General features: G+C 43.6%; 2 protein-coding genes across 2 annotated transcripts; one reads left to right on the top strand and one right to left on the bottom strand.

Moving 5' to 3' along the window:
* The first annotated feature begins 980 nt into the window (after window positions 1-980).
* slc45a1 (solute carrier family 45 member 1) lies at window positions 981-4539 on the top strand. Its single transcript, XM_071526376.1, has 8 exons — window positions 981-1401; window positions 1549-1641; window positions 1764-1988; window positions 2220-3115; window positions 3238-3391; window positions 3566-3742; window positions 3906-4111; window positions 4267-4539. The coding sequence occupies exons 1-8, from the start codon at window positions 981-983 to the stop codon at window positions 4537-4539; spliced, it is 2445 nt and encodes an 814-aa protein (XP_071382477.1).
* A 2432-nt stretch (window positions 4540-6971) lies between these two features.
* Window positions 6972-9734, bottom strand: LOC139649860 (prothymosin alpha). The gene is made up of 5 exons (XM_071526362.1): window positions 9556-9734; window positions 8894-8980; window positions 8388-8451; window positions 8064-8137; window positions 6972-7893 (listed from the first exon to the last, which is right to left on the bottom strand). Exons 1-5 carry the CDS (start codon window positions 9604-9606, stop codon window positions 7822-7824), a joined length of 348 nt encoding a protein of 115 aa, XP_071382463.1. The 5' UTR covers window positions 9607-9734; the 3' UTR covers window positions 6972-7821.
* Between the last annotated feature and the right edge of the window lie 1933 nt (window positions 9735-11667).

The raw sequence follows: 11667 nt of genomic DNA, 5'->3' as shown, positions 1-11667 counted from the left end.
TCTGTAGATGGGACCCGTCCGTGGTGCTGATGTTGCAGGGAGGGGCGTGACGTCACGGCGAGACCGGGGAGGAAGACGCGGAGGGGGAGAAAAGAAGAGGGGGAAGGAGAAGGGACGGAGGAAAGAGCGGGGGGATGACTGCATCAAAGGGAAAAAAAACATGAATCCTGTAATTCATCCTACATTTTTATAAAGCATAAATAATGGTTGATCTGTTTACCTACACAGTATGCCGCAATAAATGACGAGCCACCCCGATAAGGTAATTATCATCTTTCACGTTTCAATTTGCACGCCTGCCTCATCTTCTAACACACGAGTTAAGTCGTTTGTATGATCTTCACCTTGAGAACCAAATGTCAAGTCGAGGAAAATATCGAGGATCATTATCCAAATGGTCTAAAAAAAAAAAAAAAAAAGAAGAAGAAAAAAATAGCAATCGATCGGCTATTTGGCTACATAGGGTCTATTGTTACAAATACATGTTTCAGTTTCAATCTGTGCGATAATTTTAAATTTCCATCATTGTAATTGTTTTGAAAGCCAATATGTCATGCCCCAGCGGCTCCATTGTGTCCGATTTGATCTTCCCCCATGAAAAATTAAAATGGAAACAGGCTTCATGAGAGCGATGCGGCATACCACACTGCTGTATTCAGCCACGCCGAGCACATGGGCTTTGCGCACATCACTACCAACATGCGCATTGGTTGCAGTGCGTCGTGCCCACGAGGAGTGCCATCATTACTGTCTGGTGATGACTGCAGTGTCCTCCTGGTAGCATTGGTTACCTACATAACCATTAGCACCAAGTTATTCACGTGATTGTTATGCTATGGTGTGATGATCTTGAATGCCCTCTAAAATTCAACATAGCCCCCATGCCTATTCACCAGAGACACATTTTAATAATAATTGAGGTTTTACTTTATGCTGTCATCACTCTTTTGTGTGTTGCAGAGTAAGCTGGGTTGAGAGTGATGTCATCTCCAGGCATGGGCACCCCCAGTGACCCCCTCTTGGCCAGTCCGGGGGGGAGGTCAGCTGTGGCTCAGGAAGGTATCTGGAGGAGCTCGCTCCCCAAAACTGCCAGCTTCCCAACATCCACCACTCGGCACCTCAGCCATCGCGCCAACAATTTCCAAAGACACCCGAAGCGCCGGAAGCTGATCAGACCTTCTCCGCCTCCACCACCGAACACGCCCTGCCCCCTGGACCAGCTGGACCTCAGTGAGCTTCCTCCAAGACGGACCTTCCCTGAGTTGCTCTTCAATGGCTGCATCCTGTTTGGTATTGAATTTAGCTATGCCATGGAAACAGCATATGTGACCCCCGTTCTTCTCCAAATGGGTCTGCCTGACCAATTCTACAGCCTGGTGTGGTTCATCAGCCCCATACTGGGTAAGTGAAAAGCGAGGGGAAATGACAAACTGGTGTAAAATATCCAAAGTTGCACAATGACACCTGATACATGTGATTTTGAATACCTATACCTAAGCAGCACTCATTCTTTGGCCTATAACTCTGTCTCCTCTTTTTGGCTTCAAGGATTCCTTGTTCAGCCTCTCCTTGGAGCTTGGAGTGATCGTTGTACATCCCGGTTTGGGCGAAGGAGACCCTTCATTTTTGCTCTGGCCATAGGTACGAAATGTTAATGATATACCCGTTTGATTCTTCCACTTCACTTTAGCTGGAGGTCTGTTGAGAACTGACACTTTAGTGCTGAAGTTATACACTTTGCTTCTTCTGCTTTTTCCTCACAGGGGCTTTGATGGGTCTAACTCTGGTGCTGAATGGGCGGGACATTGGCGGCGCGCTGGCTGACACAGCATCAAATCACAAGTGGGGAATTGTCCTGACAGTGTGTGGAGTGGTTCTGATGGACTTCAGTGCTGACTCGGCCGACAACCCCAGCCATGCCTATATGATGGATGTGTGCAGTCCAGAAGACCAGGATCGGGGGCTGAACATCCATGCGCTGTTAGCAGGTCAGAAAGCACCACATACTCATGTTACAAACTAAGTTTACTTTGTCATTACAGTAGTGGCATAGCAGCTGGCAGCTTTAAGCTATATTTCCCCAACATAATTTGCAGAGGACAAAGGTGAAATTTAAGCTTCAAGATATCATCTGCCAATAAAAGAGGTTAAAGAAAATATTTTATTAGTCTGATCTGATTCATGTATGTTATCGTATGTTTGTTAATCATGCCATGCAGGACTGGGAGGTGGATTCGGCTACATCGTGGGTGGAATCAACTGGGACCACACAGAATTCGGAAGGTCGATGGGAGGTCAGCTGCGGGTCATATACCTGTTCACGAGTGTCACCCTGGTGGTTGCCACGATGATGACTCTGACCAGTATCCCTGAACGACCTCTACCAAAGACCCAGCCCAACAAAAACTCCAGCAAGAACAATCTGAAAAGCCCCAGCCTCCCTCTTCCTCCTTCTCCCCCTGTTCCCCCAGGATCCATGTTGGGACTGGATGAGGAAGAGGAGGAAGGTCTTTACAGCTACAAATTCTCAGAGTCTCACTTACGCAATCCGGACCCCTTGGCCCATTCTTGCAGTGCCAATGCACGCCTCTGTGCTGGCCTCACTAGCCCCATATCACCCCTCAGCCCCCTCACTCCTAAATATGGCAGCTTTATAAGTAGGGACAGTTCTCTCACCGGCATTAATGAGTTTGCCTCCTCCTTGGGAACCTCCTATATAGACAGTGTGCTAATAGACTGCTACACAGGTCAGCAGACACCACAACCCCTGGAGCCTGACTCCACAGCCAGGCCTCTGCCTCCGGGGGACTCTCCTCCTCCTGAGGAGTCGACACAAGGAGGGTCCCATCCTACAGGAAAGGCCCAGCTCGAAGCCGGTTTGCAACCGGCCGGAGAGGCTCAGCCTGCAGAAGGGCCCCAGCCAGGAGGAGAGGCCCAAACTCAAGGAGCACCTCAGACTGGAGCTGCGGCTCACCCTGGTGCAGGGTCACATCGTCGCTCCTCTGCTGGCATCCTGAAGCGCCCCCAGAGTCTTGCACTAATGGAGGAACCCATGGCAACCCAGATTATTGGGCTGGAGAATGGACGCAGAAGGACAGTGACCTTCAGCCAGCAGGTCAGCCCTGTTTGAAAAACAAAAAAAACATCTTTTACTTACATGTGCAAACTGTTTAAATAGTCAGTAGCCACCGCTGCATTTTTCAACACAATGTCCCTCTTTGCTTTTATCTAATGAAGGTTGCAAACATTTTGCTGAATGGCGTGCGCTATGAGAGTGATCTGAGTGAGAATGTGGAGACGGCAGAATCCCAGATGTCAATGAGGCTGCTGTGTGTGGCCATCTACAGGATGCCTCCCTCTCTGCGGAGCTTATGCACTAATCATTTTTTGGGTGAGAAAATTCACTTCATTTGTATACAGTAATGAATTTGCAAATATGTGTCATGACAGTGTTCCAAGCCTAATCAGCCACCATTCCTGCACCACAGTAAAAGCTGTCTTGTATTTGATTTAGTTTGAACAGTTATTAAGTAATTTATTTTTTTGGGGTCTTTCTGTGTTCTAGGCTGGCTGTCCTTTGAGGGCATGCTGCTGTTCTACACTGACTTCATGGGGGAGGTGGTGTTTGAAGGAGACCCCAAAGCGCCCCACGACTCGGAGGCTTACCAACGCTACAACGCTGGGGTCAGCATGGGCTGCTGGGGCATGTGCATCTATGCATTCAGTGCTGCTTTCTACTCAGGTAAGCTGCAGGCACAACACTCATAATCACATTGTTTCTTGGGTGTCAGTGCAGCTCTGGCCAGCAAAGAGTACTTTCTACCCTGTTGGATTTGTCCAATAATGTGTCTGTCATGGTATGTACAGCTTCACATTTGGTCTTTCTGTTTCTCTTCTGCTTCTAGCCATATTGGAGAAACTGGAGGAGCGTTTTTCTCTCCGCACTCTCTACTTTTTTGCCTACCTGGCATTTGGTTTGGGCACGGGCCTGGCCACACTCTCCACCAACCTCTATGTGGTACTTTCTCTCTGTGTCACCTACGGGGTGCTCTTCTCCTCTCTATGCACGCTGCCTTACTCTCTGCTGTGTGAATACTACCAGAGCCCTCAGGTCAGTCGCTGCATGCAGACATAGCATTAATTTACCATGAATCATTTTTCACTTCTTGATGGCATTTTCAGGGATGGACTTTGTAACACTGTAGTGATTTGTGGTGAACTATCCAGATTGATCGTATGACTAAATTACATGTGTATGTCCTTTAGTTTTGTGGCTCATCTGAGGAAGGGACCAGGCGAGGGATGGGAGTTGACATCTCTCTGCTCAGCTGCCAGTATTTCCTGGCTCAGATCCTGGTCTCCGTGGCGATGGGACCTCTGACCTCACTGGTGGGTGGGGCCCAGGGAGTGATGTACTTTGCAAGCCTGATGTCATTCGTGGGCTGTCTGTACTCCTCTCTCTGCGTGGTGTACCAGCTGCCCCCCCCTGAGGGTGAGCCCCCCGAAAGCGAGACCCAGCCACTATTGGTGCACATTTAGAAAGCCTCTTAATTTACTTTACCTCACACACTCAAACGACACACTCACGCTCTCGCTTACGGTCTCTTTTGACCTTCACAGCACTGATAGGACAACTTACTGTACATCATGCCGCACACTGTACAACACAATTCCATATATTATTTCACCTCACTCAGCACTGCTCTTCTCAGAGCGCGACAGACAGACAGACAGACAGACAGACATTGGCCACTGCTCTAATATGTGTACATGACCAGTGTGTTTCATACAGTGTGTGTGCCCATGCATTTTTTCCTAACTTTTCCAAACGTGTGACTTTTTGACTGCGGTATGGGAGATTTGGATTTGTGCGAGTGTGTATGTATGTATGTGTGTGTGTGTGTGATTGTGACATTGTTGAATGGGTGACCTCTATGAGTATGCTTGTGAACTAAGAATATTATAGGCTGTTGTGTGTCTGATTTCTTTGCTGCAAGTTGAACCTTTCACCATCTTTCCTTGCTTGTTGGTGTTTACGATAGAATTTTGATCACTACATACAGGCTAACCACAGCTTTTCCCTCTTTTTCTTCCTTTTATCAGTTGCATAACGTCTGCATGAGCTGCAATATAGTCTCTCAATGCCTCATGTTAATGTTTTGTTTTGGTCACATGGCCAAGGGGATGTCTACCTGCCTGTTTCTCTGAGTTAGCATTAGCATCGCACTTTAGGCAGGATTTTGTGACTAACTGAATGTGCTGCCACTGACCTTTGTTTGAAGCCTTGAGCATCACGACAGCACTCACGCACAACCACGTAAAATCTTTCATTCAAGAACTCTGATGGCGTAATGTTGCAAACACATACTTAATATTCAATCCAAGTTTATTTGTTTAGCCCTTAATCACTGTTTCAGTCTCAAAGGGCTCCCAATGACCATTAGTTTACCTATGTGCTATACTCTCACTTGACAAAGTTTTGTGCTGGTTGACTCTTATTCAAGTCCCCAGTAAGAGTACAACGCCAATTAATTACTTTATCGACATCAAGCCATGACTAATAGGATGACACACACACACACACACACACACACACACACACATTCACACACGCAAACACTCAAAAAAACAGAGAACTGTGTACTGGTGGCAAATTATGTCTGCGCCCTCACTAAGCCATGGACAGCACTGTGAGCTGTCACCCTGCTCCTGGCCATACCGTTGTAATGACAGTGATTCTTGTCATTATCAGGAAGAGGAGAAGTTGAAACTGGGGTGTGATTCAGCATTCAGTCGGAAACCGAACAAAACAGAAGAACAACAAACAAACAAACAACAGTTGTTTCACTGGCAAGAATTCTCAGAAGATTCATGTGAACTATGGGTAACCATGAAGTCGGACAACACTGACAGTAAAGACTTTTGGGGTTCACATTGCCAGCGGCAAGTGCTTATCTTCACCATTAGGGCGCATGCTGTAGGTTGTAGGCTTCTGTCACTACACTCAACCCATTGAGGCTCACACTGTAGTGCAATCCCCTCACATTTGGGTTAGCTATCCAACTTCCTCACAGGAAGCATTAAACATCCATTCCTCCATCCACCCTAAATTGCATCTTCATCTGGTTCCTGATAAAAAGAAAAGCTGCAAATGATTTATTTTTCAATCTGTTATGCCATGTCAAACAAGCTTGCTTTGCATTGCCTGAACATCCTCAACACGACTGGCACAGAGCCTGATTTCAGAGCTTTTACAAAGTTAACCATCAGTATAACCTGTTTTCTGCCTTTCATTTTGATGGTTTCACTGACTGGTTTCCACTTTGAGCACCCCAACTTTATCATCCCAGTCATTTAGAACTGGTGGTGCCTCAGCAGAATGTCAATCATTGCCTACCACTAAAACCTCCATAACTGACTGGACAAATGTCATGCTCATGTTTCTTAGGAAACGGGAACTGTATGGATCATGCTGTTGCAGCTTGCTTGAGAAAACACATTTTTAGTATTTCTGTGTTTTATGGTGCCACCTATTGCTCAATATTAACAGTGTTACTGTAACAGCTACTTTACTTCAGGGTTGAGTTGAAACTAAAATGATCATTTTGTCATTTTGGACTCCTGTGTCGGTTATTGCACCACTTTTTTTTTTTAAATCACTATTTTTAGTTATACACCCAACTAAGATTTCACCCCAGTTGACCTGAATTATCATAATCTGCAACTTCAAAACAGGCCACATGGGGGAGCTCGGAGACACAAGACAGAAAACCCTTTGATTCCATGCATCCTTTTCCATTACCAAGTGACTGGGAAAATCATTCCTGTTCCTTCCAACATCTAAGCCAACCATTTTCCATGTTAAGGAAAATTAGGTCAAGTGACATCATCTACTTATACAGCCACAGCTGTAAGAGAAGCACTGATAATCTATAAGCAGGTAATGTGCACACAAAAGTACAGGCAATACGTAAGTAAAAAGACAATTTATTTGTTAATCAGAATATACAAAGCAGTGGCTGAAGTAACCGAACGTCATTCTGGTTCTGAGAAAGGCAGTCTTGGACACAAAACTGGGCTACCCAGCCATAACATAATGAACTCATTGGACACCAGAAAAAAAAACAAAAAAAAAAACAGAGTATAAATGGTACAAACTTGCGTGGAATGCATACAGAACAAATGACCAAAGCTTTAAGATTTAAGAGGGGTTAATTAACATTGCAAAAGCATGCCTCCATAAAACAGGGTCAAGCAATCTTATCATGGAGGCGCAAGACAGACCCCTTCATTCATTTGTGCCATCTGTTATGTTAACAGGGCAGCCAGGCAAAGGATTAACTACTAGCAGCTCAACACAAAAACTATGCCTTAACTAATAATGCTAACAACTGTCCATTAGCCCCTGCTTAAAACTTATCTTTGGTCCTTTAAGTGAATCTGAGAGGTCAACATGAGCCTTGGTGGAGGGGAGCAGCTGCCTGTATGTATGAATCAGCTGGTCAGCAGTAACATAGTAGAGAATGTGCTTAAAACATACTAATATATAAAACCTAAAATAAAAAAAATAAAAAGAAACCCTAACTGATCTCATGGTGTGGCCCGATTTGTACAAGTACAAAAAAAAGTTCATTTTATAGACCAATAAATAACATCTCATAAAAAAGGAGGTGGGGCCACTATGTTCCAGGACTCCAGTGCAATGTGATAACATGGGAGCAAACAAAAAAATCTCTCAAAGATACAGAAAGCACAAGCTCTACAACACAATGTTGACCAAGCTGTTTAGACAGTGCTGCAAACAAGTAGCAGGGCAGAGCTCTAAGCCTCCACTTCTGTTTCTTTTGAATCTCCGTTTTCTTCCGTCTTCTGCTTTTTTGTCTCCACTTTTTCCTAAAAAAGGAAAAGAAAATTAAAGCTTAAATTTGTCAAGATCAAAGTTCAGTGCACCAAATGTTAATTTTAATCATAATAGACTTAAAACCATGAGAGTGATTAAAATGTACAAATTATATGGATCAAGTGGGGTTTCAGTGACGGTGTAGCTTGAAGAGAAAACCCACCTCCTCTTCTTCAGCTGCACGCTTCACAGGCTGTGCATCAACCTCCTCAGCAGGGGGAGCCTCCTCTGCTTTCTCTGTAATGACAGTTTACATTACTTCAGAAAATACAGCCATTTACTTTGTGAGTATTCTAAAAAAAAAAACATATTATCACTTATGGACATTTCCCAGCATCAACTTCAACATAGAATTTTGAGAACAGCAGGCATCACTGCAATCAGTGCAGAACAGAAATGAGCAAATCTGGAAACCTTCTATAAATATATATAGTGGTTCCAAAAGTCTATTCCTGATAAACAGTAATACTGATTAATATGAACGTACCGTCTCCGTTCTTGTGTTCCTCATCTGCAGCCTCCTCCACTTTGTCACTGTGATCAGCACCATTCTGAATGAAGAGGAGAGGAAATGTCAGTCCAGAGACACAATGTCAACACTGGTGTTTAATATGTGAACAGTATCATAGGATTAGGGCCAATCCAAGAAATCAAATTGGACTATCCCAAACACTGTTGGAATAATCCTCCCAGAGTTATTGCTTGTAGTTGCCTTCTCCTTTGGGGATGCTTAAAAAGAAGCATGTGCGGGGCTCTTATTACCTCCCCGGAGGATTAGCTACCAAGCTCTGGGAACCAAGTCAGAGAGCCAATCGAGACCTCCAAAAGCTCGCTAGCCAACATCTGTGCCATTTCACAACCCAAACAAAGCGCGGTGGGATAGCACAGTCTGGAGAGCAGCTGAACGGGGGGCGGGTCTAGCGACACCTGCATGATGAGGGTGCTAAGACAAAAGGCCATGAGGCTCGTCAAGGAGCGTGCGCCTCAACTCACTGTGCCATTGGCAGGTGCGTCCCCGCTGCCATTCTCCTTATCCTTATCCTTATTCTCCACTTCGACTTCTTTCTTCTCTTTCAGCTCCTGGAAAAAAAAAGATGTCCTCAATATTACGTCCATTCAAGACAGTTATTCTAGAGTACCACACGTTACGTTACTACTTTTAAGTTTGTTATTGAATGAATGAAAGCCACGTAAAAAAAAAAAAAATCCTCTTCTCAAATTGGCAATGTTTAACATTTTGATCTCAATCCGCGCGTAACGTTACTGTGGCTTCCCGCCCACAGCAGCACCGCTCCACCAGCTGTATCATATCGAGCGCTTTGTGTGCTCAACGGACATTTTAAAGCTAACAACCATCAGTTTAGTTGCCTTTTCAGCAAAAAATAATCAGTCGACGATGCTGAATATTATCAATAAGTCACACTGATGTTTTATGGTTGTGGCAGGCGATGTTTCTGATAATACTATTTTTTCCCGTTACTGGTAACTTACACAAAGTAACGATAACGTTTGTTGCAATCACTGAATGACCGACTGTCATTTTACCCGGTCACAACTAGGCTACCGCTAACAAATTATTTCACAAGTTTGCTAAGTTGCATCGACTTAACGTTAATCACGACTATTCAACTGGAAAAAAAATGAATGAAACGCACCTTTGCTGTAACCTCTGCGGTTGCGGTCGTATCAACTGCTGTATCAGCCATGGTTAATTTTGTGAATTAAATTAGATATTTGTTTTCTCTTCGGTTCAGTTTATTTGGCTCTTTGCCTCCGTGTGGATTAGTCGTAAGAAGCTGAGAGAGAAATGATGACTGTCTGTCTCTGCTTTTCTCTCGAGCTCATTGAAAATCCACTCGTTGGACGCAGCGGGTCAATGCCAAACATGATTGGACAATGCCAATAACCAGAATGTACCATTGGAGGAATATGTTGTCAATCCTAACAAGTCGTCCCGCCTACCAGCTGTGTCCTCTTTCATTGGTCAATTGTTTTAAAGCGCTGTACTTCGCTACCCAACAGTTTTCCTTTGCTACATATCAGTTTCCTCTTTGGTATTGTCATCTAAATTTAAAACAACGGATATAAGTAGCTTGTGGTCGATGTTGTATTAATCTGCTCAACTGTATTAATAACTACGCTTTGCTTGAGTTCATGGGTTGGAAAAGTTTATCAACACACGCCCACGCGCTGCATCTTTTGTCTCAGGAGCGCTCTTTTTCTTAAGAGATGGGGTATCAAGTTACAAGTAAAACGGAATAATGTGACGATATGAAAACCATGCCGCCACTCCTCCTTTCTATATTTAACCTCTGTAGCAAAACGTGTTCCTGTTCAAATGTGTAGGTGCTTAAGCTTTCACTTTCTGAAAGCAATTATAATGCAACTTATATGTATACATTCAGGACACGCATTAACTACTTAAGCAATTTAGAATTCTATTATATAACTACATATAATCTAAAGGGAAATAGGCCTGCAAACCTTGAGAACTAAAAATCAATTTTACAGATATTATTTAATTACTTAAGATATTACTGTCACTATGTTTAAACTGGCCAATAAATATTTATTTGTGGCCCATGCTTATGAATTGATAAATTCTAATCATGTCCAACTGAAGTGATTTTAAGGCAATGACAAGTATTAAGTACTTTCTTTTGGCAGATCAATGCATAGCATGCATGCACATGCTAAGGACTGGTCATTAGTGCTCTGTTTCAGGCTACATATTTCATAGCAGAATAATTCATGTGCCATGCACTGGCTGGGGATAGGCTAGGCAATTAATGTGTTGCTTTGTGATTTGTGAGTCTAACAAAGACAGCAATGGGGCGTGGTGTGTGTATGTGTGTGTGAGTGCACGTGCCTGTGTGGCTGTGCGTAAAACCCTTACAGCATACATTAAATTACAGCCATTCTGTCATTACCTTATTAAATGAAAAACTGAATTTTATCTGAGAAACTAAAAAGTTGAAGAGGGGCTGAAATAAGGATATCATGAAAACACAACCCTAATTGAAATGGCTTAAGTAAATCCATTATATGTTTGAGTTTGGAACTATGAGTAACCTTGCTAAACATTTATGCATGCATGTTTTCACACACATACACACAATGAAAAATCAATGCATGCAAACATAGCATACGCAAACACTGCCTTTGTGTTTAACCATAGCATGATGTGTCTGATTCGATTGCAGATGGAAATGATTTTCCAGACCAGCATGGATACTATTTACTGTTCAAATACTACTCTAGCTTTGCTGCTGATTCATATTTCAGGTTCTGCAGTGCTTACAAATTAAATGAAACTTCTCTCCCTGTTAATTAGGGAGCACTGGTTGGTTGGGTTGATAAAGTGGTGTTTGATATCACAGCCAAACAGTGTGTTTCCTCTCCCTCGGGAGCTATTCAAGGTGAGACATCTCTGCTCTTATGTTGCACTGCCTACTCCAACTGTTAAACCAAAAGGAGTGGCTATACACGCAGCTTTGTGAACCCTGAACTTTGTGTTTGAGCCTGCAGCACCTGGACAGTGCTTAACTCTCAGTTAGATAGAGGGCGGAATATTTTCATGTCCTATTCCCCAGGTAAAACATACACTGGAGATTTTAGCATTGTGTCATGACACCCTTAGGGCAGGATTTGGCCTACACTCTTGAATTCTTCAAGTTTGGACAAAACCACTTGAACAGCCTTGTTTGGCATACCTGTCATTTTTGGCCTCCACAGAGCCATCACTCTTTTTCATAAAACATTTAGTA

This window comes from Centroberyx affinis, unplaced genomic scaffold (genome assembly GCF_046629955.1).
Source record: "Centroberyx affinis isolate AG114_WGS23_722 - 3 ecotype Tasmania unplaced genomic scaffold, CSIRO-AGI_Caff_v1 ptg001408l_1, whole genome shotgun sequence".
Taxonomy (NCBI): Eukaryota; Metazoa; Chordata; class Actinopteri; order Beryciformes; family Berycidae; genus Centroberyx; species Centroberyx affinis.
Note: the sequence above shows the minus strand (reverse complement) of the source record. Positions and strands in the feature narration are given on the sequence as shown.